The sequence below is a fragment of the Bos indicus genome, chromosome 9 (assembly GCF_029378745.1).
Source record: "Bos indicus isolate NIAB-ARS_2022 breed Sahiwal x Tharparkar chromosome 9, NIAB-ARS_B.indTharparkar_mat_pri_1.0, whole genome shotgun sequence".
NCBI classification, from domain to species: domain Eukaryota; kingdom Metazoa; phylum Chordata; class Mammalia; order Artiodactyla; family Bovidae; genus Bos; species Bos indicus.
In genome coordinates, this window is record NC_091768.1 from 98,123,714 (window position 1) to 98,151,097 (window position 27,384).

The 27,384-nt window shown below is 40.1% G+C and overlaps 1 protein-coding gene across 3 annotated transcripts in view; it reads right to left on the minus strand.

The window, feature by feature from the left end:
• AGPAT4 (1-acylglycerol-3-phosphate O-acyltransferase 4) overlaps nucleotides 1-27,384 on the minus strand; it is a 1,411,158-nt gene that overhangs the window by 862,758 nt on the left and 521,016 nt on the right. For 2 of the 3 annotated variants that reach the window (XM_070795610.1, XM_070795611.1), the window contains one exon: nucleotides 21,566-21,721. The exons of the other annotated variant lie outside the window; for it this stretch is intronic. In XM_070795610.1, coding sequence (XP_070651711.1) covers nucleotides 21,566-21,721 — 156 coding nt within the window. The remainder of the gene's footprint in view (nucleotides 1-21,565; nucleotides 21,722-27,384) is intronic. 3 annotated transcript variants of the gene reach the window in all.

A 27,384-nucleotide genomic window follows, 5' to 3' on the forward strand; every position in this document is an offset into this window, starting at 1 on the left:
CTCCATTATGCTACGTCCATCTAACTAGTTCTATTAATACTGTTTTCTTTCTGAGACTTTAGAAATTTCTCCACTGAAGCTGTTATCTTGAGAATTTCAGTCACCAAACAACAAAGAAGTAGAGAATGAGCTCACAGTTACTGTGCCCTTTTTCTTTTAATAAAAACTGTACTCTTTCACTGTCCTCTTTCCAATGACTCTTTAGCGAGTGCTTCTTTCTAATGTTTACGCTGAAGTCACCCCAGTTGGAACTCAACTATTTTCAATTTTTAATGAGTTCATAACTAGTCTGGACACCTCTCAAAACTCAGAGACTCTGCGTGCGTAAGTGGAGTCTTTATGTTAACAGTTCTGGCTGTTTGAAATCAGCAACGCCTAGGGTCATAAGTCTTTTTAAAAAGCAAATAAACAGATAATCTTTTTCAGAGTACACTTAGCTCTACAGCACACAAAAGTGTTCTGAGGCAGCACCTTTATCACAAGAGCAGAGGAAAAAAGAGAAAGAGATGGATGAGCAAAATGATTAGCTGTTACCATAGTGGCCGTGGCAGCACCACAAAACACAATCTTTAAAAAGGTGTTGGCATTTTTTTTTCTATTTTTATCAATAGATAAACCAAGTGCCAACCAAACTCAAATACTGAGGATTAAGACTAAATCCCTGGACAGTGACCAGCATGCCAGGTGCGAGCTGGCCTACTTTGGAATAAAGTGTAGTTGAGCAGGTGGAGGGCACACCTGTACAGACACATCCGTGTGCATACTGGCAGCTTTTATTTTTTTTGCATCTGAAATGAAATTTTTATTTAAGGATTACAGAGTGGTAGTGATTTCATCCCTCTTGACTGTTTGCAGAAAATAGATTTTTTTAAAATTTATTTTATGACACTTCTATTTAGAATTTAATGTGAATCTTAACTGCATCACTATTTATGTATTAACTGTAGAAAATCTGTCTCTCCAACTAGAATGTAAGCTCCTTGAGAGAAGGGACCTTTTTGATCTGAACTTCAGACAGATTAATGGCTCCTGGGCATAAAATATGTGCTTAGTTCACATTTGATAATGATATGGATGAATATCTGAGGATGCCTCAATGACGTGCAAGTCTAAATTAAGATGAAAATATGAAAAATGCCAAGAAGGAAACATGAATTGTAAATAGCAAGTAGTATGCTATAAATATTCCCAACTTCAGGGCTTCCCTGGTGGCTCAGTGGATAAGAATCTGCCTGCCAATACAGAAGACACGGGTTCGATCACTGGTCTGGGAAGATCCCATGCTCTTCAGAGGCACTAATCCCATGCACCACAGCTACTGAGCCTGTGCTCTAGAGCCTGGGAACTGCAACTGTTGAGCTGGCGTGTTGCAGCATCTGAAGCCGGTGTGCCCTAAAGTCCTGTCTGGAGCAAGAGACGCCACCATAATGAGGAGCTCATGTACCAAGACCAGAGAAAAGTCCCTGCTCATCGCAACGGGAGAAAAGCCGGCATAGCAACCAAGGCCTAGAAGAGTCAAAATAGATTAAAAAAAAAAAAAAAAAAGATTCCCAATTGCATACTTTACCTGATCAGCCTTATTTCATTGAGAAATCTCCTTTCCTAATATTCCAGATATACCAAAGTCCTCAAGTCACCCCAAGGGAAGTATGGAAACATTCACCAGGAAGAGACAGCTTTTTGCTTGTTTCGAGGTGATTCAATTTTGTTTTAATGTACGTCTTACTTACCTTTAAATTCTTGGCCAGATTTTCTTGTTTTATGATACTATAAAATGGAAATGCCCTTGGCTGTTACATAACAACTAAAATTACACTAAGTTGTCAAAATTAATATCAGTAAAAACTTTCCTAAAAATAATTTTAATACAAGAGATAAGAACATGAGGATGTGTACCCTTATGATAAAGAAAAGGGACTAAAAAGGGAAATCAAATACATATTTTAACTGCATGAAAATAGGTTTGGGTTTTCATTTTTGTTTAAATTTAGTACAAAAATGAACACTTACTCTGTTTTAGGCAATGTGCCTCATGATTGAATAAAGCATAGTATCTACTTCAAAGTGCTTACAGACTAACTTCCAGATTCTAATAACTCAAAAAGAGTGAACACGTCATAGACAGTCTGCTTCCTACAGCAAGGGGTTCCATTGCTCCTCTTGGGGTAGAGGCAGGGATTAGAACACAGAGATGGGACGAAACAGCATAACTGTGGCCATGAGGGCTGCATTCCAGAACAGGTCCAAATTCCGTAACCTGGCCACAACGAGGGAAACTGTTAGAAAAACCACAGTATTTATGACATCCTCGTAATTCAAAAAGGACTTGGACGAAGAACTGTGGGTTAAGTTCATTTTCCAACCCAATTATAATTCCAAGAAGGGAAATATCCAAAAAGCTTCCAAGGATTCCAGAAACATCCTGACAACCGAAGATGTGGGACCCAGGGCTATTCCATGACCTCATTATCTCTTAGCAGCTCCTGAGTTAACCAGGAGCTCGGAAAAACTTGTTTTTTTCAACCCTCAGAAAACTACAAACTAATAACATATGGCTAGTTTTAAAATTAATTATATATTTTATCAATTTCTCAAACTATTTGTGACAACACCCAATCATTAAGAGAACTGTGCTTATTAAGAAAAATTAAACTGGCTTAGTAAAAATATTTTTCTAATTAGCCTAGAAAATGCTTTGCACAAAGACATTAGATGTTGGATGCTGATAATTAATTTATAAAACTGGATACGATTATGCCAACAAATTAGGCAACCTAGATAAAAAAGACAAGACCCAGAAAGACAAAAACTACCAGAAATCCTTTAAGAAGACAAAAAAAAATCTGAAGCAAGCTATTGAATTAGTATTCTTAAAACTTTTGAGAAAGAAATCCCAGGCCCAGAAGGATTCACTGGTACATTTGACCAAATATTCAGTCAATATTCAAAAAGAGGACCAAGATGATTCGATGGTAAAAGAATAGTCTCAACAAATAACACTAGGACAGCTGGGTATCCATATGCAAAAGAATGTAGTTTAACTCTGACTTCACACTGTATATAAAAATTATATCAAACGGATCAGAGACTTGCCCACAAGGGATAAAATCGTAAGAAAACTCAAGAGTAAATCTTTATGACCTTGGGTTTGAGAATAATTTCTTACCTATGACACCAAAAGGAGAGGTGAACGAAGGAAATACAGATACTTTGAACTTCAAGATTTGTGCTTCAAGAACATCATCAATACAATGAAAAGGTAAGCTCACACATGGGAGAAAATACCTGTAAGTTACACGGTTCATAAGCAGCTACGTATCTAGAGTATATAAAGAACTCTTACCACTCCATGAGAGGACGAGGAACTCGATTAAAAACAGCAAAGGACTTAAAGAGACGTTTCTCCAAAGGAGATATACAAATGGCCACTAAGCATATGAAAAGATGCTCAACACCATTACTCATTTGGGAAATGCAAATTAAAACCACAAGACACTACTTCTCAACCACGAGGATGGCTAAAGTTAGAACCAATAATGAGTGGCAAAAATGTGGATAAACTGTAGTCCTCATTCGTAGTTGGCAGAAATGCAAATTGGTATAGCTGCTTTGGGAAACGTATGTCCATACAAAATCTGGTACAAGGTTGTTCATGGCAGTACCATTCATAATAGCAAAACGTCAGAAATAACCCAAAGACGCATCAACTGAATAGATAAACAAAAGGCAGTGTATTGAGATAGTGGAATATTCGATGATACACAACAAAATTCTGTAAAGCAATTATTCTTTAATTTAAAAATAATTTAAAAAAAAGGAACGGGGAACCAATACATGCAACAAACCGATGAATCTTGAAACATTACGCTAGGTGAAAGAAGGTAATTACAAAAGACCACATATTATATGCTTCCATTTAAATTAAATGTCCAAAATAGGTCTTCAGGAAGTGAATCAGTTGCAGCTAGGGAGGGGAGAAGAGTGAAGTGGGGACAAAGAATGTGGAGTGACTGCCAATGGGAATAGGTTTTCTTGTTGAGTTGATGAAGGAGTTCTAAAGTTAGGTGGTGTTGATGACTCTACAACTCTGTGACCAGATTAAAAACTACTATATTGTATATTTTTTGGGAAAAAAAAATGTTTTTATGAAAAAATTCACATATACACAAAAGTAGAGTGTATAATGCAGGTATCTATTACCTACCTTCAACATAATATCAATATTTTGACAATCTTACTATGTTTTAGTAATAGTAAGGGGCTATTATTAATATCATTAGGTGTGTTGGCTATATTAATGAATAAATATATGTGTGATTGATGGATGAAATGGAAAGTCACTCAGTCGTGTCTGACTCTTTGTGATCCCATGGACCATACAGTCCATGGAATTCTCCAGGCCAGAATACTGGAGTGGGTAGCCTTTCCCTTTTCCAGGGGATCTTCCCAACCCAGGGATTGAACCCAGGACTCCCGCATTATGGGTGATTTCTTTACCAGCTGAAGACAAGGGAAGCCCAAGTTGATTGACAGATTTATAATAATGAAAAATTACTCATTTTATTACTATTCATATACCCCTAGAGATAAAGGTCGGAGAAGGCAATGGCACCCCACTCCAGTACTCTTGCCTGGAAAATCCCATGGACGGAGGAGCCTGGTAGGCTGCAGTCCATGAGGTCGCTAAGAGTCGCACACGACTGAGCGACTTCACTTTCACTTTTCACTTTCATGCATTGGAGAAGGAAATGGCAACCCACTCCAGTGTTCTTGCCTGGAGAATCCCAGGGACTGGGGAGCCTGGTGGGCTTCCATCTATAGGGTCGCACAGAGTCAGACACGACTGAAGCGACTTAGCAGCAGTAGCAGTAACAGAGATAAGGGTACATAGCATTTTACATATTTTCTCATATTATAATCCACTGTTTTTTTTTCCAGTCAATTCTAAATATAGGATACTTTACACAATTATATAATTTAAGTATCCAAATGTCTTAAAATGAGGGTATTAAAATAAAAATTAAAAATACTAGGATATTATAGGGTGTCCTGGGTGGTGCCAGAAGACACTGAGTCGGGAAGATCCCTTGGAGAAGGAAATGGCTCCCCATTCTGGGAAATCCCACGGACAGAGAAGCCTGGCGAGCTACAAGTCCATGGGGTTGCAAGGAGGCAGACATGACTGAGTGATTGCACAACAACAACAAAAGGATATTATGACTCTAAGACTTCGGATAAAGCTGCCATGACACAAAGCCAGAAAGGAAGAAAGTGACAGGGAGTGACACTCCTCCCAGAGCAACAGAAATGCGACGTATTCTTCGCTGGCGCTTGAGGTTTGGGAAAGGCTAGACCCTCAGTCATACTACGGAATTTGGTGATCGCCAGTGAGCCTGAGAAGCACACACCGTGGCCTCTGTCCTACTGGGCGAGATGCGCCTCTAGCTCTCTAGCTAGTTACACCTGCTCTTACAACATGAGATTCCTAAGTAACCATGGGACTTCCCTTTTCATAGCCTCCTATCTACTCTGGGACCTCATGAAATATCAAACATAATATGGACCTTACTAGAAATACCATCTCACTTTGATAAATAAAGACTGCATTATTTCTTTTGTTCAATTATCTTTCTATGTGGGACATAACTGCTATGTGATTATAAACATTTTTTAATATTGTGGGTGAAATCAGAATCTAATTTAGTTTGTAAGGTTATATGACATTAAAACTGCTATTATTATTAGAGATTAACTTACAATAAAAATAAAAACAACTTAATACTATTTATATCATAACTGTTTAGAATAAGACAAGCGAAAAGAGAAAAAAAGAGAAGCAGTCAGATGGAATTGATACAAATTACTAATAAAGCTCATACTTCCCCATTCGACATACAAAGGCTTTTAAAATTTCAAACTAACAATTATTATCAAAACCATCAGATGCACATAGAACACCATCAAGCTAGAACTATTAGAATATAGAAAGTGTGAAAAAGTCTAGGGTCAGGGGACCTATGAAGTGATTGATCTGCTCGAAGTCCTTGCTTCCTGAAGAACTTTTTTCATTAAAATCAAAACTGCAAGGCAAGTTTAATGCAGTCTGAAGTCTCTGCAGACATTTATAGTTTTCTGCTTTCTTAGAAGTACCCAGGTCAGACAAAGAATTCATCTTCACTGAAAATACAAAATGCAGGTATGTTCAAATCTGCTATTTACACTACATGCTATATTTTGTTTAACTTTATGGGTAGAAAAAAAATGGTCATGTATATTACATATTATCAGTTTAAATAAAAAAATGATGTTGTGATTAAGGAACAATCATGGTATATGACTATTATAAAACTATAGGCTTGTAATTAAGTTCCAATCCTTATTGTAAGTTTATACCATTCTATTAACGTATATATTATTATTTTGCTAATATGGTCTTATGATACCAGATAGTAAATAAACATACATATGTAGTTACATTCCATATTTTCAAGAAATACAGTTTTAGTAACTAAATGGGCACGTGCAAATAAAAAAATACAGTATTATCAGGCTGTTCACTATTTCACGCTTTTACAACTTCTGTCTCTGATAAGGTGCTGCTGCTGCTGCTAAGTCGCTTCAGTCGTGTCTGACTCTGTGCAACCCCATAGACGGCAGCCCACGAGGCTCCCCCGTCCCTGGGATTCTCCAGGCAAGAACACTGGAGTGGGCTGCCATTTCCTTCTCCATACAAGTTACACAGAAATTTACCTCACAGTTTTCAAAATCACTGACTTTCCAAACATTTTTCCTGGTCTTCTTTAAAAAAATACAAACATATGAATGCTGATGAAGGGGGGAAAGGAGCCTTCTGCAAATAGTTTCTAGGAACACAGGATTGGTAATAAGTGCGGAATGCACTGTACAGAGCTGAATTTGCTGTGTGCACTGTGGACACGTCCTTGATACTAATGTGTGTCTCGAGCTTGGATCTCAAAGCCGAAACTCCACGGAGAGATTTGAACTGCTATCCGGAGGCATTTCATGATTTGAGCCAAAAGGTTTACAGTCCTGCATTCCAGCTCATTCTGCTGCTTCTAATTCCAGCTGGACTTAAACTCTTATCTCTGGCCGCCAGGCCCACAGATAGGGCCTATCACAGGAGCTCCAATTCGCAGAGGGTACTCAACTCCGCGACCCCCCCGAGATTAAATCCTTCCAGATAGCCTAAGTAAATGGTTCATAACTTGTTCCTGTCACTCCCACTAATGCCTTTGTGCCATGAAAGAGACTAGCAAAGGTGTAAATATCTTTAAATTATGAGCTGAGCTTCCTCTTCCTTGCTTCTGTCAGCAGATCCAGCATCCTTCCCCTTACGGAGAATGAGAAACTCAGAAGCGGCGATTCCTGAACTTTCTTCTCGAGTATTTACGAATCAATTTGCAGGAGTCTGTATTTTACTGGTAATATACAGATACACATTTCCCTTCTCTTCAACATCTTTCTGGTAAGCTCTGTGCACCCTCTTCCCCCTCTAAGAAAGACACCATCAGTTAGAAGGGTACAGGTCAGTTATGTAACTTGGTCTATTACCTTGAATCAAACAGATTTCACCTCAAGGACAGGTGCATCTGAATATAAAAGCATCTCGCTGTCAATACAAGGGTTAGGGTTATAGTCAAAGCAAATATATTATGGTAAATGGTGTTTGAGAACCACTGAAGGAATGAGTTTTAAATCTTCCATAATTCTGATTTTGCACCCTTCTCATTGGGAAGGATATCTTTGAGAGCAGAACCAAACCATGATTTATCTTGTTTCTCTTACAGTTCACATTTTTAAACATGCATGATTCCAAGCACATGTTTTATAATTCTTTCATATGTTCACACATTTTTTCATACGTTTTATAATGTATGACATTTTTAATAAAAGCTTGTTGGATTTCGGAGGTGTTAAACAATAGTACGTCCAGAACCCTCCTTAAAATAAATAAAATTGCTGGTAAAATACATTTTTTTCCATGCCACTTTCAACTGTGGTACAATTGAAATTTGAGTCTATACTTTAAATTCAGTCCAAATCTCCCCTGAGTCACTTCCGGCCATTGGCAGTCATGTACAACATCATGGTGACGATCATGACCTTGACCTCTCTGGTGCATTTAAGATTATTCTAAAGCGTAGAAAAATATGGGCTTTATCCTGCATGACCACTTTCGTTAAACTTGTAATTTCTTTGTAACTTAATTAAATTGCATACTGCAATAAGTTAAACCCTTTTTATTCAGAGGCAGTCTTTTCACAGAAATGTGTTCCTCTTTGGAGAAATAGTTGTTCAGGACCGAGGAATGCATAACACCAATGATTCTGAGTATTTTTAATTTTACAACATCACTTCTAATGTCCTTAATTTTGATTCCTGGCATAAATCAGGCAATGGGGTAATGCTTTTTGAAACGTTTAATTGACTGTGTGTGTTACATGCACACATTTTTTGAAACACCTCAAACTTAAAATGTAAGTCGGAGTCAAAGATCTATTTCTTGAGAGTAAGCTGCTGACATGATGCTCTATCATATGGTGTATATTTTCTACAAACAAGCATTCTCCTGTCTAATCATAATCCACTCATCCAAATTAGGAATTAACATGGTCACATTACTATCATTTAATCCTCAGGCCTCATTTAAACTGTCCCAATTATGCCCTTTATACTAAAAAAGAAAAACCCAGCTAAAATCACACACCATGTTTTGCTGTCACGTCTCATCTCTTCAGATACTTTAGTCTGGCGCCATTCCTGGGTTTTTGCATGACTATCACAACTGTGGAATTTTTGAAGATGACAGGACAGTTATTTTATAGAATGGTTGTCATTTGGATCCGTCTGCTGTTTCTGCATGATTCCGGGTACGTGTCTTTGGCAGGAATATCACCAAAGGCATGCTGGGTCCTTCCCCTGCACCGTCAGGAGGCACGCGGATCCAATGTTCCCCCTGCACCGTCAGGAGGCACGCGGATCCAATGTTCCCAGCACTGAGGATGGTCCCTTGGACATGTTCAAGGCAGTATCTGCCAACGTCAGCTTCCCTGCAAAGGAATTCTTTGTAATTAGTATTTTATGGGCAGGTATTTTGAATTTCTGTTCCTTATTACACTCTCAATGTATTCAGCACAGGCTGACAGATTCCTATTTCCTTGCATGGGTTATAGTCACTCAGTTACCGTCATTAATAGGATGCTTCAAATTGTCCCAGGTTTGGCCAGCTGGACAAGTTAGTTCCTTTACTTTGTTTATGTAGCTGCATCATTTTTGAGGGACCTCCTTGCCTTCTGACAATATGATCTTTTTAAACCTTCCTCAGTGATGGAAGCAGCTCTGTTCATTTTTTTGTAGAAAAACATGGGTTTAGAAGCCAAGACTGAGCTACATGCTTGTTGCCCCTCAGGCATCATTTCTTTAAGGGCCCCTTGGCAGACTGAGCTAGGGAATAGATGCGCAACACACACACACTCACACACACTACACACACATACAGCAATTTTAACTGTATTTCTACACCTCTTCATACTAACATTATGAATTCGCACCAATAACCCAAATTCCAGTCCAACTTCTTTGCGTGTCCTTTTCTTTCCTCACCCTTTTTGGAGCTCTGCTCTCAGATGGACAGGAACATCCCCTTCATGCGTCTGGTTATCTGGCCAGTTCCTCTCTTGGCTACAGTCCCCCATCGTGCAGCCAGAAGCCCTCTCACCACTTGGACTCTGACACCCGCAGCCAGGCCTCCCCTCACCCTGCTCAGGCTCCGCCTTCCCACGACAGCTGGATCCCCCTCACAAGAGAACTTCTCAAATTGCTGGGCTCGCAGCTCCCAGGGGAGGCGAATCCCCGCCACACGCACACGGAGACGCCTGGCCCACCTCCACTGGGCCCCGCACCCTGTCACTGCAGTGCCAAGCTGTGCAGATGTCCTCGCCACCGTGGGCAGGCTGTAGGCACCCCCGGGACATCCCAGGTCTACTCCTGCGCCTCCACTCTTGCTTGGGCCCTGAACTTCTGCTCTGAGTCACGTGGCTACCCCCTCCGTGCCCAGCACAAATGTCTACCGAGCATTCATTCTGGCTGTGAAGTGTTCAGAAAGGAAAGAAAAAAACTGTGCATCCAATATAAAACGACAATGAAGCATCCAGAGTTAAGTACAAATTTTGTTTATACATTAAAAATTTTTTAAATTAAAAATATTTTTATTAAGTACAAAAATTATTTATCTAATAATTTTATTCATTACTAATCCAATTAATTCCTAGTGCAAATACCTCAACTGAAATGACAACTATCAAAATAGAAGTTTGGGGCCTGTATAAATTTGCATATAGGCAAACAGTAAAAACTAATGGTAATAAAATAACCTTCCCATGGGACTCAGTGGTAAAGAATCCGCCTGCCAATGCATGAGATGCAGGAGACTCGGGTTCAGTCCCTCAGTCGGGAAGGTCCCCTGGAGTATTGGAGAAGACACCTTCTCAAATTTAGCTTGATGTAATTTATTTCTGCTTGCTTTAATGAGATTTCTGGATTGAAGAGAGAAATATAAATCGAGATTTGCACCATACGATGAAGATACAGAACCACTTTATGTTCAGCACTAATATTTTTGACTGAAAACAAAGCAACAAACACTCCCGGTATTGAAAGAACAAACTTATCAAGGCCATAAAATAAGGAGGTTCCTTTTTAATTATAAAGGAAATAGTAATCATATGAGTGCCAGATAAAGACTTCAAAACACATATCCTTTCTCAGGATAAATAACTTGTTTGCCACGGGCAGATGACGCATGGGCTAATAGCAGACCCGTGGGCCTTGGATATGAAGTCATACCAATGATATATTTAGCAAAAATAGCATAACACACATCACATTTGCCTGCTTTGTGCTTATCACATTATATTCCTTAGAATCAGATTTGTCTTCTACTTATTTTACCATATCTCTGTTGGATGTCACTATGGAAATATGTGTTTAAACAGCGGTGTCTACATAGAAAACTACTTATTTACACGCTGTCAGCCCTCTCAATTATAGCACTGGCAGCCTCTACATAAGCCAGCAGCTCAAGTGTTTTGGAGGATTATTTTTATATTTTTCTGTGTTTCTTGCTTCTGATTAATGAGGAGAGAAGGGAAAACTTCCCTGTATCTTCGGCAGATAACAAATTTACCACGAGTTCATTAAAGATTTCATTTCCTGTCTTGCTGGCTTCTTAATTCATGGCAGCAAAGAGCAGAAGGAAGATTAGTCTATGTAAGGTTAGGGTGACATTTGGACATTTCTCTCATGTAGATAGGTAGATAGCAGTATAAAACATTTTAAATAGGAGTAACTGAGAGATATTTTCTCCCTTCATTTGATATGCTGAAATGTATCCACGGCAATCTTCCGTCCTCCAGTAGCTTCCATATCTAGCCAATTTCTAGATTCACCAGGGCACTAGCTTTCCTCCAAATACACTTTTAGTTGATAACAGGTAAACAGGGAGCTGTGTGTAGCCTTGAATATAGAGCATACCACAAAGCTTCAAAAACTCTTAAAGGCAGCTCACTCTCTTGACTCAGCTAAAGCTACACAGTTTTCTGTTTCTATTTCTTCACGTTCTTAGTCCATTCATCAGTGTAAGGCAGATCTCAGCATCTCAGCATCAGAAGAGAGCCTACAACATCTAGGGCACCCACTCAAATGTGAAACCAAAGAACTCTTCTTAGGACGACGGGAGGCTAGTCTTTCTTAATTTCCATCCTTAAAACAATGTCGATTTAAGATTTTGCTATAGGTCTATATAGAAACCTAGACAGCATATTAAAAAGCAGAGACATTACATTGCAGACAAAGATGCATATAGTCAAAGCTATGGTTTTTCCAGTAGTCATGTACAGATGTGAAAGTTGGACCATAAAGAAGGCTGGGAGCTAAAGAACTAATGCTTTTGAAATGTGGTGTTGGAGAAGACTCAGGAGAGTCACTTGGATTGCCAGGAGATCAAACCAATCAGTTCTAAAGGAAATCAACCCTGAATATTCACTGGAAGAACTGATACTGAAGCTGAATCTCCAATACTTTGGCCGCCTGATGCGAAGAGCTGACTCATTGGGAAAGACCCTGATGCTGGGAAAGATTGAAGGCAAGAGTAGATGGAGTGACAGAGGATGAGATGGTTGGATGGCATCACCGACTCAAAGGGCATGAGTTTGAGCAAACTCCAGGAGACAGAGAAGGACAGGGAAGCCTGCAGTGCTGCAGTCCATGGGTTTGCAAAGAGTTGGACACAACTGAGAGAATGAAAAACAACAGCAAGAACAAAATTAAAAAAAAAAAGTTGATTTGCATACTTAGCAATAAAGGATAAATCATTACAAAGATTGTTCGGGTGCAAAGAAAGCAATTAGAGAAAAAGTTCCTATATAATGGAAATAGCTATATTAATAAAAGAATTGTTCAATAGAGTGAATGAGTCAAGGGACGGACCAGTGCTTCTCAAACTCTGGTGTGCATGTGAATGACCAGGACTTGTGGTTAAAATGCAGAGTTTTAGACAGTAGGTCTAGGGTGGACTCTGAGACTGAATTTCTGACAAGCTCCCAGCTGACACTGGTGTTGCTGCTCCATTTCCATTCTGCCAGGGATAAGGATCTAAGAGATAAAGTTATGAATATTTCCAAAACTCAGAGGACATAGATGAAGAGAGAGGAATAAAAACAAAGTTTCGCTTGTTTTTTAAATGGAAGCTAAATTAAGAAGTAACATGATTCATCTAATTAGTAGAGAAAGGGCAGATCTCCTCACTCTCTGAGCTGGGACACGCATCTTCTCCTGCCCTCAACTGACTGAAAGATATCCACACCTGCTTTGTGAGGGTGATCCTCTTTACTCAGTCTACTGATCCAAAGCCTAGTTTTTCCAGAAACACCTCCCAAACACACCCAGAAATAATGCTTTACCATCTCTCTGGGCATCGCTCAGCTTAGTGAAGTTGACTCACAAACCTAATCATTAGAGTAGGTAAATACTTACCTAAAGACGTACAAAGCAAAACATTTTTTAAAAGTCATAAAAGTGGGGAACATAGAAAACAAAATAAAATAAACCAAACAATGAACTGACAGAAGAGTCTACAGAAAGTAACAGATGTGAATTAGAACAGGAAATCCAATTAGTTCATGAAGAATGTCCTCAACGAGAAAGTACCTTCGATGACAACAAATTCTGTGATTAATAACAAAACTTTCTTAATCACAATATGAAGTCATGTTACTTTCATCAATAAGAAAAATGAAAGCCAACCTCTCTGAGAAAAATAGAAAGTAATAAAATAAAGGCATGAATCAAGTACAAAACAATATAAAATATGACAGATTTTTTTAGTTAATTTGTATCTTTTATTGACTTTCACATTTGGAACATTATTGGCTGGTACAGGTTGAGAATATAATTAGAATATGATGTCCTCCTTATGGATCTAATCATATGACATAGTTGGTACAAGGTAATTAAGGTTTATTTGTTTTAGATTTTTTTTTAAATCAACTTATCGGCAACACATGGAAAGCTTCACTATGGTGAAAGAATGCAATACCAATCTTATAAGCCCTGTTAATGGAATCATAAGGATAGGGCTGACTGAACTTAGGAGGAGGGGAAAAAAAGGGAAGAATTAAAAAATGGAGACATATACATTCCCTTCTTTTAGAAAATACTTGGTGGATATTATACAAGATTGCTGGATAAATAAAGGTTAAATTATGTTATTGAAAGTAATAATGCACTTTAGTATTATATCAAATAACTGAAGATGGGCTGTTATCTGGCTTAACATGTGAAAGTTCCAACAAGGCAGAGACTATGCTGCTTCTCCTATCCCTAGAAGATCCCAGTTAATATTGTGGAAGGTTGGCTAAACAACAGAAATGGAGTGAGAGAAGAGGCTCGGCACAGAGTAAGTATGCTGAGTTTTATATTCAAGATGGTGAGTAAATAGGCATAGTAAAGGCTATTAAGTCCACACACAATTCCTTCATGATTATATTCCTCAAAGGAAATATATTTTTTAAATGTTTATAAGTGGCTAACTCTGGGGAACAGAACTGAAGCATGAGAGTCAGATTTTTTTTTTTTTTTTGAAGAAAGTAAGAAAGCATGTATTAACTAAAAGTATTTTAAATGTTAATACGACTAAGGTTTGAAACACTCTAAACATTTTCAATCTCATTAAAATCTATTTTTAAAAATATTTTTAATAATAGACTTCCCTCATTTATTTCTTCATTTTACTTAGGAGGAGTTCAGCATGCCAACCTAATTTTTTCTGGAAGTTTGCACAAATCATACAGGAGACCTGAATGAGATATAATTTGGGAAGCACGCTGACACTATTGAAGTTCACGGAAAGAAAAGCACTCACATTCTCGATATAGCTCCATGCCTGTGATCACTGTCTTTTCACCTTTGTGATACATCTAAGTTTCACCTGGGGATTGGAGAAGCGTTTCAGACATGTGTCTATGGTGGGCATGGAGATTCTTTGCTTAAAAATAAAATATTGTACCTCAAAGGGATTATTTTATAAATAAATGCTAACGTTGAGAGGACAGTGGAATTTCTGATGTCACAGAGAAAAGCACGACTGAGTCATCAACAGGATAATGCTGACCTGGAGAGCCACAAGCCTTTGTAAACAGCTGCCCTTATATTTCTAAAGTGCCCTCAATTGAATCCTTTTATATTTTCTTATTTCCTGTTGCTAGAAACCAGCCTTAGGCACATTTGTTTGTGAAGTTATTGGCAAAACTGCGTCCCCTGACCCTCAGGGGACTGTCCAACTTTCCAACAGATAAACAGTTCCCTTTCTCTGTGCCCATCTGTTTTCAAAGAAGGGTCTGGTCTATAACCTTTGGGCGTGCTCAGTCACATCACTCGTGTCCAGTTGTTTGCAACCCTATAGAGCGTAGCCCGTCAGGCTCCTCTTTCCATGGGATTCTCCAGGCAGGAATACTGGAGTGGGTTGCCATGATATCCTCCAGGGGATCTTCCTGTAACCTTATTTGAAGTTAAAATCCAATAGCATTTAAGATCCAAGTCCAAGACTCGTTTGTTAACCCTCTTCTTAGCCCAACACACATTTCATGAAGCGTCAGTGTTTTCTACCAACCGAGATAAACAATAGCAACAAAAGCCAGAATGTAGCAGGAACTCCAATCAGGGGATTTAAAATACGTATTTATAATGGAGTCTGCAGATTGCTAAGTACTATGTATGTTATATTAAAAAGGTAATTCAATTCTGAGGATAAAAGGGATTAAATTTAAGCCAATGCAGCCAGGCAGGATAGTTAATGCAGTGACACAGGGGGATGGAGGGCACTTTTCAGCACTATGGGAACTTTTACCAACACAGGCACTGCTGTACACAAAACAGATACACCGCCAGGGCCTGCTGCATAGACAGGGGATTAGAGCCAACACCTTACAATAACCTATAATGGAAAAGAATCTGAAAAAAAAAAACATATGTATAACTAAATCTCTTTGCTGTTCACTCAAAACACTGGAAATCAACTGTACTTCAATTAAACAATCAAACTGAGGCACAGCTGAGTAGTACGTCTTCACGCTCTGACCCAGCATAAGACTAGACATCAACCATCATGGCAAAGCTATGAAAATACATAAGTAAAAGCCATCCTCAGGAAAGAGATATTTCACAGAACTTGTCAGAAAGCATGACCTGCCTTAGCAATAGCACGTGATGAAAGCCTGCACTTCCAGAAATTCACGATTGTGAACAAGATGCATTGAGTGAGGCCACAGGCGGTCCTGGGGAGAGTGATGTGGGCAGGAAGGTCCCAGGGGAACCAACGACTCTGGACAACAAAGGGAAAGCTACCAGCTGGAGAAAGAAGGAGTTGAGTCCATTAGACTCACCGAAGAGGCTGCTTCCTTGTTTGGTTGTTTCTACTAACTTTTAGAGAGAAACTAGAAGTTAAAATTAGAACCCCTCTATTTATTATTTATAGTATGAAGTATTAGCACAAAGAGCTGCCTCGGCTAGGTTTATTCATCTCTACAGATGCCATCCATTAAACACTTTGCAACATCCCCAAAGCCCTCACAGAATGATTGCTTTTTCGTTATTCACTGCCTTCTCAGCTGGTCATGAGTCAAACTGGGTTCCTCTGCGCTGCTGCTATAATCTTAGGTTGTACATTACTCCAGACCTGAAGCTTATACAATATCCCCGGACCGAAATCAAGGATTCTTTCCCCTGTCACAACCAATTAGCATCACACACTGATTATGGACTGTGAGACACTTGACAAATCTAGAACTCTTAACATATATCCTTGAGGTTTCTTTAACAATATGCTGAAATCTGTTCGTAACTTTGTGGTTAGTAATGCTGTGGGTTTAGTAATTTTGAAACTCAGTTGTGTGAACTATCAGTTCAGTTCAGTTCAGTCACTCAGTTGTGTCTGACTCTTTGTGACCCCATGAATCACAGCACACCAGGCTTCCCTGTCTATCACCAACTCCTTGAGTTCACCCAAACTCATGTGCATCAAGTCGGTGATGCCATCCAGCCATCTCATCCTCTGTCATCCCCTTCTCCTCCTGCCCCCAATCCCTCCCAGCATCAGGGTCTTTCCCAGTGAGTCAACTCTTCGCATGAGGTGGCCAAAGTATTGGAGTTTCAGCCTCAGCATCAGTCCTTCCAAAGAACACCCAGGACTGATCTCCTTTAGGATGGACTAGTTGGATATCCCTTGCAGGCCAAGGGACTCTCAAGAGTCTTCTCCAACACCACAGTTCAAAAGCATCAATTCTTTGGTGCTCAGCATTCAGTGTGAACTATGGAATAAAATAAATGACGTGATATATCAATGTCTCCAGTAATGGGGTTTCTCCCCGTGGAAGAGGATAGATACAGATACTGAAGAGAGAACGGTGATGGAGAATTCTGCGGTGCTGGATTTGAATCAGCATCATCTGGAAGAACTGGTGAAAGGACATGTGTACACATGTGCCAGTGTATCATTTACTGAAACATTTGAGAAGCAAAGACATCTGTAGTAATGTGGACACCTAACACCTGCATTCGAGGACTCAGATAATCAAAGATGAGCCTGCAACACCCTGTGCTTAAGAACCAGGACATTTTCAAAGACTGATGGGGATATATCAAAAATATGCAGAGGCTGGCGTAACAGACTGCTGCTGGCCACTTACTTCTTTCAAGAATGATGTGAAAGAGTAAATGGAAAAATAATAAAACCAAGCCTCTTTCTACTTGCAGTCACAAAATGCAACATTGACTTGAACAGGAATATCAATGGATCCTTCGAAACCTGTTGGGGAATAAGATATTCACATGATCTCAAAGTAGCACCCTCCCCTTTTTTATGTGCTAATTACTCAAGGGAAAGGTTGCCTTCACAAGGAAGATACATGATGGACGTCATGTTCCCAGATGATGAAACCCAGCATCACTAGTATCAAAAGATAAGACGTGTGCCCGCGGACGAGATGCAAGGTGACTTACACACCATCTAGGAACTGTACACACCAACTTGCCATTTACTCTGACTGTGATAGGATCACGGGGAAGAACCTCAGGAAAAATCCAGGTTGTGGGGCGTTCCAAAAGACAACTGGCCTGAAGTCTTTACAATGTCAGGCAGAGGTGGTGGAAGACAAGAAATGGCAGAAAGTTATGATACAGTGACGACTCAAGGAATATGAGATGGCCTGACATGACAGGATGACCAAGAGCAATCCTTGCCTTAACCAGGAAGAGGAAAACAAAACAGCCATAAAGGGCATGTGGGGGACAAAGGTGGTCATCTGCTCATGGGCTGCGTATTAAAAAACAACACTAAATCAATATTAAATTTCATGGATATTATAGTAATGATGTGAGATGTGAGACTTTAGATTAGAGGGATACATGCTGAGATATTAAAAGAAAAATGGTATGACATCTGCAAATTTCAAATAAATTGATAAAATATATGTGTGTGTGTGTGTGTATATATGTACACTCTTACAAATATGCCATTTATCTCATGTCTGTGTGTGGATTTGGGGGCAGAAATATGGTGCCTATACTAGTTCCTCAATTTTTCAATAGTTTTACAATTTAAAAAAAAATAGAGAACATTTCTGTGGGAGAGAAAGAAGGAAGAAAAATAACCAGAAGTTTCTGTTGATTGAATTAAGGAAATCACTTTTCAATATGCAAAGCATCTGGGCAATTGGAGTTTTCACATTTTAGCTAGTTCCACTGATGCCTCACAGTCTTACTTTCATAACCTCAATAAAAATCTACTGCCAAATGTTTGAATCCAAAGTTCTTTCCAATGTGTCTGAAAGTAGAAACCGTGTTCCCAATATAGAGAATCAAAATGAGCTTTTAAAGTCATTCACAACATTAGTAGCCAAGACATTATGAGAGACCTGCAAGTCTAAGCCAATTTTCTGATTTTTAATCCAAATAGTTTATCTCAATTTAACACCCTCAATACTTTGATCTATATCATACTGTACTAACACTAAGCATATTTCTATGCTGGAAAATTTGAATAGGTGATGTGAAAACTTGAATGGTATTTGTGTCCATCAAACAGCACTTAACATTCAAAATCCATTTATATATCCAATGTTAGACGAAATATTGTGGTGACATTCTTTTAGACGAAATTGTTTCATGTGGAAAATGATATTCCAGTCTAATTTTGCGGAGGAGATTCACTATGAAACAAAGAAAATTTAAAGAGTATTCATGTCTCCTTACTTACTAGAATGCTTTCCACAAAGAATCCCTGATTTTTTCAGGCCATTTTTTAAGACTCTTATTCAAACACTGCATATAAAACAGGCAGAACCATTTTTAGCCATGAAGGAATTTAAGTTTACTTTGCGCTTCCCTGGTGGGTGTATGCAGAATGTCAGATGAGGCATGCTTTGCAGGTAATCGGGTTTCCCACATGGCGCTTTGGTAAAGAATCCACCTGCAATTCAGGAGACGTGGGCTCCATCCCTGGGTCGGGAAGGTCCCTTGGAGACGGGAATGGTACCCACGTCAGTATTCTTGCCTGGAGAATTCCATGGACGGGGAGCCTGGCCGGCTTCGGTCAGACATGATTGAATGACCAACACTTTCACTTTCATGGGCCTTTTGGCCTAACACAGTGCCCTATGGAAGTACTTCATATATGTAGTACCAAAGGACTTTTGATTTTTACAAGATTACCCACCATGAAAGCTGGGAATGGGGTGTCTTCCTGAGTCCACTTTATCTCATCTCAGAAGCCAACTTCATACTCGTCTCATTACAAGTATCCCTGTATTTCTATCTCTCAACATCTCTCTCAACTAACACTTAGAAAATATTCAGAAATCTCATTTAAATTGTTTATAATGACTAACACGTTAGTTAACAATCCTAAGGTATTTTAAAGATGCAAATATTTAAATACAATAAAGAAATGGTATTCATGGCATAATATACTAAATATACTTGAGTGCCATCACTAGAGTATAAGGCCTGCTCTGGATCTGCGTCCCTCCCGTCTGAACTATCAGCACCTTAAGGATAGCTGGGAGGTCTTTCACTGTACTTAGCATGCTATCCTTGGTGTATGTCTCTCAAGAACTGACTGTTTTCATGATTTAAAATAAATGAAAAATATACTAGCAGGCTTAGAGTTAATTTGAGGATGATAATATGACATCTTCCTATAAAAGCAGAGGATGAAATTATGTCATATGTACTGAACTGTTTCCAGGTATTAAGCCATATGAAATATCATGTATTTATTGAGCAGAAACTGCATTTAGAAATACCAAATTTAAAAGAATGCTTAAAGGTCATCAAGCGTGATTACATTCTGTTCAACATTATAAAATGCAGTCAAGTGTAAATGATTATCAAGGAAATTATGAATGATTCATTCACAGCCGATTTTTCATTAGAAGGTAATGTCTCCTTTCCCGTAAAGTCAACATTATGATCCAGGATGCCATTTATCAGAATTTATGTTATTAAACAAGAGAGGAGAAGGGAATTTTCTTAAGTACCTCACATCAGTTCAATTATTTTCCATCTAAAAAGGAAGACACACATTGCAGTCACTGGAGGGAGAGTGCGTATAGTATATGGAGAGCGTGTACAATATGATTTGAGACACATGTCAATTTTATTTATATGTGTGTGTACGTGTGAGGACATGTGTATGGTTTAATCACTGAGTTTTGATTTAATAACTAAATGTCAATTACAAATGTTTCTTTATTGTATTTAAATATTTGAGTCTTTAAAATACCTTAGGATTGTTAACTAATGTGTTAGTCATTATAAACAATTTAAATGAGATTTCTGAATATTTTCTAAGTGTTAGTTGAGAGAGATGTTGAAAGATAGAAATACAGGGATACTTGTAATGAGACGAGTATGAAGATGGCTTCTGAGATGAGATAAAGTGGACTCAGGAAGACACCCCATTCCCAGTTTTCAGGGTGGGTAATCTTGTTAAAATCAAAAGTCCTTTGGTACTACATATATAACCAGCACTAGCTAAGGAGATTTATTCCAGTAAAAATCTCTTTAGTGTGTTAAATACACGTTCCACAGCGTCTTTTTGCCACTGAGATTTAAGAGTTATTTTTACTTCCTGTCTCTTTAAAAAACTACTTCACAATTTACAGGGCCACTGCTCACTTCTTATATTTTAAAAAATATAAAGAGGAATTTAGAAAAATTAGAACCCCTCCTGAACAGTAGATTAAATGTGTCCTTCAGCAAATTTTCATGACTGACATACTATGCTTAGTGCAAGTTACATCAATAGATATATAATATTGAGAGAATAATCACCAAGTATTCTCATGTACTTGGCTTAACAGTTTTAATCCATTCTAAGTAGAATAATTTGATTAATAAACTGTCGGTCAAATAAGGATCTGTTAGTCTGTGGCTTATTTAATTGAATCCATGGAAAAGCTTGTGAGGAATCCATTGATCACAGCAAGAAAACAATTCCTACTTGGGGTGCTTCTAATCTCACACTCTTATTGCTATGTGTGGCTTTAAATTGTGGATTGATTTCTGCATCATGATTCTCGTGAGAAGGAACTTATTAGGAAAGAGAAGAGACCACGGAGGCATGTGCAAGTAAACACCGAGTCCTTGGAACTTGAGTCCTTGTCGCACAGGTTCCCTCTGGTGTACCCTCTGCAGTCAGATCCAGTCCAACCTGGTAACTGTTTACCATGCAGAGGGTGTTCACAAGTTCATGGGTGTATTTATCCTACACATGGAGACTGAGTGTGTGCTGTGCCCCCTGAAGGACCATGCATTACTGAAAATCCTCGGAATAAATACCCTGCACAGTGCTCACAGTCTAGTCAGGCAGAGACTGGGAAACAGACAGCAGCAGCTGATTGACAGAAATGAGACTGTAGAGAGGTGCGCCGGCAGTGAAGGAGTGCTGGGGGGTGGGGGATGCAGGGGAGCTCTGAGTAGTGCAATGTACCTGAAATGTGGCGAACGTGGGAAAATAAAACGACCACAGGCTGCACAGATCAAAGAAGTGCACATCCAGGCATGGGGCTTTTACTCTGCACACGAGCGGCAGGCATGGAGGCACTGTAAGAAGCTGAGGAGCAGTGTCCATTCTAGAGCTCACGACCTAAAAGGCGAGAAGGCGGTTTCAGATCCATGGAGTGTGTTTCATCAAACCGCACAGGATAATTTCTGAGCAACACACAAAAATGTAAATCACCAAGGGAAAGCAGTGGTAATTCATGATGACATAAAAACCACTCTAAATCACCAACACAAAGCAGGCAAAGAAAATGTTCCTTAGAGTAGAAAGAGAGAGAGAAGGTGGGGCTTAAAAATCCATGGTGAAGAGTGATTCTAAATCTCTACATTGACACGTAAATGGCTTTGCATCAGGCTATGCTAGAAAGTTATGTGATTTCAAACAAGACTTATATTCAGGAGGAGATTCCCGGCAGCCTGTTACAAGCATGCCCTCTAGTTGGCATTCTCGTTACTAGGGTTCAAAGTCTTACAGACATGCACACTGCAGCCCTTCCCCTTACCAAGGGCGTGTGACTTACAGGCAATGTAAAATTCGGCAGAGACTGTGAGAAAGGTCCAAAGACTTCTGAATCAAGTCTTTCTCAACACATGGGAAAATTGAGTTGAATTGATAAATTTTTCCCATAAAAAGATCACCCAAAATCTTGCCAGGCCCTACCCTGGCCCTGGAACATCTGAGACTTTGTTGGAACGCTCTGATTTATCTGTCATTTGCAGCTTCATCCATTCACACTCGTGTCGGGCAGTCTGAACAAGGGCCTCGGAGAGCAATCCCAACACAGGCTCCATTCTGTAAGTGGTCAGTAAGTACCACTGATCTCTATCCTGCGTGTGTGCTAAGTCGCTCCAGTCACGTCCGACTCTTTGCAACCCCACAGACTATAGCTGGCCAGGCTCCTCTGTCCATGGGATTCTCCAGGCAAGAATACTTTTTCCAGTAGTCATGTATGGATGTCAGAGTTGGACTGAACTGTGGGGCTGTAGGACTCTTGAGAGTCCCTTGGACTGCAAGGAGATCCAACCAGTCCATCCTAAAGGAAATCAGTCCTGAATTTTCACTGGAAGGACTGATGCTGAAGCTGAAGCTCCAATACTTTGGCCACCTGATACGAAGAGCTGACTCACTGGAAAAGACCCTGATGCTGGGAAAGACTGAGGGCAGGAGGAGAAGGGGACGACAGAGGATGAGATGGCTGGGTGGCATCACCAACTCAATGGACATGAACTTGAGCAAACTCCAGGAGATAGTGCAGGACAGAGGAGCCTGGCGTGCTGCAGTCCATGAGGTCTCAAAGAGTGGGACAGGACAGCACCTAAACAGCAACAAACCTCTATCCAAGGAGCAGAAACTCATAGCCGAGCATGAAGAGAGCAATGCCACCCCAGTCAACATCCCCATTACCTCGCTTCTTGGAAGCACAATAAGTCAGGGTGACCTATCACACTATATTTAACTTTGCTAGAGAAAATGCTGCTGATCGTGTTTTTGAGTCTGGTATCAAATGATAGAAATGAAAAGTTCTTTACAAAAATGCTTAAACTTCAAATTATGAAAACCTGTATGTTCACGTTAGAAAGTAGTAAACATTTCAGGTTGGAACATACTGCATTTTTTTTTATTAAACACTTCACCTCATTTTCACTATTAATTATGTACAAGTGTGTTTGTTTCACTTTTGTAAATGGATGGCAACTATAAATGGCATTGTGGTTCTAAGTAAATGCCAAGGGAAGGCAGTACACTCTGGGGTCCTGACCTTGGAGTGGTCCATGATAAATGACTCAAAAACAACATCATTAACATGTGCCCTTTAGAAGCAAATAAAACCAACCACAACCAAAAGCGTATTTAATTGTTTTCTTCATTTATGAGGCAATCCATGAATTTTAGTGCAAAAAAAAAGCCTATGATCCCCTTGGCACTTTGCATTAGCATCACACACACAGAGATGACCTGTCCTTTGAACACAAGGATGATGCCCTTCTCGACATACTGCCAGCCTAGAGCGCACAGAGAGCTGCTTCCCCAAAGTCGTAATTTTATTCCACCCACACTTCATCCAATACATTTGTGACCAAGAACACACACTTTCAAACTGGCTACATGAGATGAAATGTGTCTATCTAGGTAACGGGATGAGAAAAGGAAAGTGAATCGAATTAAGCAGACAGACATTATGGTAGAACCCGAGGCAGCTATCTTACTTCAGATGGGAAGGAATATTTTTCTCTCTAACAAAGTTGCCATGCATTCTGGTAGAGCCCGGGGGAAAAGTCCTCTTTGCTCTTAGACTGCTTCCTCCGGAAGAAAGGGAAGGTGCTGTATCTATTATGAGAAAATGTAACGTGGGTGCTCATTATCCAAACGCATGGCAGGATGAGACCAGTGACCCTCAAATCAGCACAAAGTCTATAGGATTTTGTGGGCTTCCCTAGTCGCCCAGCAGTAAAGAATCCTGCCTGCCAACTCACAAAAGTGGGCTTGGTGCCTGAGTCAGGAAGATACCCTGGAGGCGGAAATGGCAACTCACTTCAGTAATCTTGCCTGGAAAATGCCATGGACAGGAAAGCCTGGAGGGCTACAGTTCATGAGGTCACAAAACAGTCGGATACGACTGAGGGACTAAACAACAGCTACAGGATTTTAATTAAGGTGAGTGGGACCATCGGGGAAGTGCTGTGGATGAGCTTCCAACCTATGGTCTTCCACAACAGCTGGCAAGCCCATCAGGCATTTGGGCATTTTTAAATTTTTTTTCTCAACGTCCTACTCACCCTTCTACACTAAGCTATCGATGGTGGGAGGGATGGAACTCTGAAAGCTTATTTCCCAAGCTCCTTTGCTGATTGGCTTTTGCTAGATCCTGTCTGTAGAGACACGTGGGGGAGTCTGGCATGTGAGAGAAGGATGGAGCCCTTCTCACCCCTGCCGGCTTGCCTTGCTGTTTGTGTGGGCGATATGACATGAGCAGAAGTGTCCCAGGAGTCGTTCTTTGTCACAGGGCTGCTGTTGTCTCCAGCATCTGGATTCTGTTGGCATTCCTAGAACCAGTTTATTTGGCCCCACTACGGAACCCACAGCAGCCACTTCTTCAAGCCAGCAAGGCAGAGAAGGCGGAAGGGCTGTGGTCACTGGCATGGAGACATCAGACAGATTGGAGAGTTCACCATTGGCTTTGTCTGAATCTACCTATTTGATCTGCTTCAAGTCTCAGGGTCCAGTGTCTTTCTAATCAATGCTCTACCTTTCACATAAAGATGAGAAGAGTCTGTGAACTTAGTTGTAATTCTGTAACCTGTTGCAATTCTATGTGATTTTGGATTTGATTTTCTGTAAGTCAGCCCCACAGCTTCAAGGGGAAAAAAAAAAAATCACAAAAACCCTTCTTTTAGTTTTTTACATCAACACAGAAGTTCTTTGGTCTTTTGAACACACCCTGAAGTCGTGATTCTTCTCAAAGTGCCCCATCCATTTGATCACAGTCTTTGTCATCATCATTCCTACCATCAGAGGCAAGGACAGCAAGGCCGTGACCACTGAAGGCACTCACCATAAAGCTTCTAAGAAAGATACAGATGCTTCTTACCATCAGTCACAGTGAATATTCCTCTAAGACTCTTTGAAGCGTCTTGCACCATCTAATAGCATGACTGCAGTAAGGGAAACACACCTCTGCTGAAAATTATTGCCTTTGAATCAAATTGGTTTACCAAATCCAAAGTGTCTTTCCTGTCCACTGTGTTTCTAACAGCACCACCATCCAAAAACGTCCTAGGGACTGCACGGTGCTCACACACCTAGCTTCTGAACACTGAACTCACGTCCCTGTGCAGGGAGTGTGGCAATGAGCCGTGCCCGTTGACTTCTCTCATATCACTGTCGCATCTCACCCAGAGGCAGCCCTCTTGTTAGAATGGTGACTAGACCCAGCTGGTGACAAGGATTGAGGGGCTGGGGTGCTGTCTGAGAGACCTCCTGCATATACTCTGTAAGATCCAGAAAACTCAGGCGCAGACTCAAGGCAGGAGAGTGGGTGTGGCCATATTCAGACCTGCCCCTAGTACCCGCTCTCAGAATGCCTGATTCCGTCTTGCCCGCCTCCGGCTCTGCTGGTTTGAAAGGACGCTGGAGAGCAGGGTTTCCACCACAGAATGCCTGATTCCGTCTTGCCCGCTTCCGGCTCTGCTGGTTTGAAAGGACCGAGGACAGCAGGGTTTCCACCAGAAAACACAAAAATAGTTACACACACTAACAGTTAAGAATGTTACCTGGCCAGTTTGAGTTCCACAAACGTTGAATTAACAGGGGAAAAAAGAGGGGGTATTGTGTTGGCTGGAGCAGCGTCCTAAGGGTGGTTAGTGCACCCTGATGATGGCAGGAAATCAATGTGATATACGAGGGTTTTCAATGGTACCTCTTAGTATTTCCATGCTCCAGAGTGAAAGTTCCTAAAAACTATGGCAATCCAATGAAGATTTCTGTATTTAGAGCCGTCAGGAATGCAGATGTGGGTCACTCTATAAAATAATTTTTTTTTAAAAATCCTACAAACTGAGATTATTAATGAGGGAAAAGAAAGGATAAATAGGATGCATAACAGATAAAAAAGATGTTGAAATTCTCATCACCAGTTACAGAATTGAGAACTGTATGAAGTTCTCTCTCTCTCTCTCTCTCTCTATATATATATATATATATACACACACACACGTGTGTGTGTATGGATATTCATATGTATATGTAATAATAACTTTCTTTTCCTCCTTCCTTATTCCCTGTAGTTATCTTTATGGTTAACCTTACAACTTATTTTTAATATAAATATATATATATAATATATATACATATATCTTTAGGAATTAGGAATAAACTAATAAAGGGATTAGCACCTCACAGATATGAGTAATGTGACTGTTGGAACTTGTGTCTTCCATTTTGCAGAGGAGGCTAAGACAGCCCTTGTATACACTTATATGAATGGCCTTCCTTGCTAGGTGTAGTTATGAAGTATTCACTGCAGTTCAAATATACGTGTAAAAGCGTGCGTATGCACAATGTGTAACTGAAGGGCGTGCTATAGGGATGATGAACTAGCATTTCTCAATTCCAAATCCGCCATCTTTCTCCATTCTCTAACACTTTGGCAGGGGTTTGACGTACAAAGTTAATCAGACCCCTTTACCAGCTGGATTCTGGCTAGATTATGCAAAGGAAGGTGCCAGCAGGGGACGGGCACACAGGAGGACAGGGGAGCAGCTTCCTTCATGCTCTTCGGGTGATGTTCGGTGAGCACGGAGCCACCAGGGGAAGCTTCCTCCAGCAGCAGCACTTCCTCCCACCCCAGCTGTACTTCCCAGCAAGTAGCTTCTTCTAAACAACGGGGACCAGCCTCACCCTTGCCCTTTCAGAGATCTGAACCCCAGTTTTGAGAGCTTCTTAGTTCTGATAAACCCAATCTATTGCCTTTGATCCCCTAACACCAGGCATGGCAGCATCCTCTTGCAGGGATCCTCTCTCCTTACAACTAATTCCCTACAGTAAATTCACTCTCTGAAAACCCAGTGGTAGCTCCTATTCCCTGACTGAGAAAGGGACATAGCAGTGTTTAAGTCTGTGAAGCTGGGAGTTCATTATGTCAAGTTAAGTGCAAGTAACAAAAAGTCTGTGCTTGGGACAGATAGAGTGACTATTATAGAGGAAAGGCTTAATAAAGCTGTCAACCCGGATCTGAACTACAATCGAAA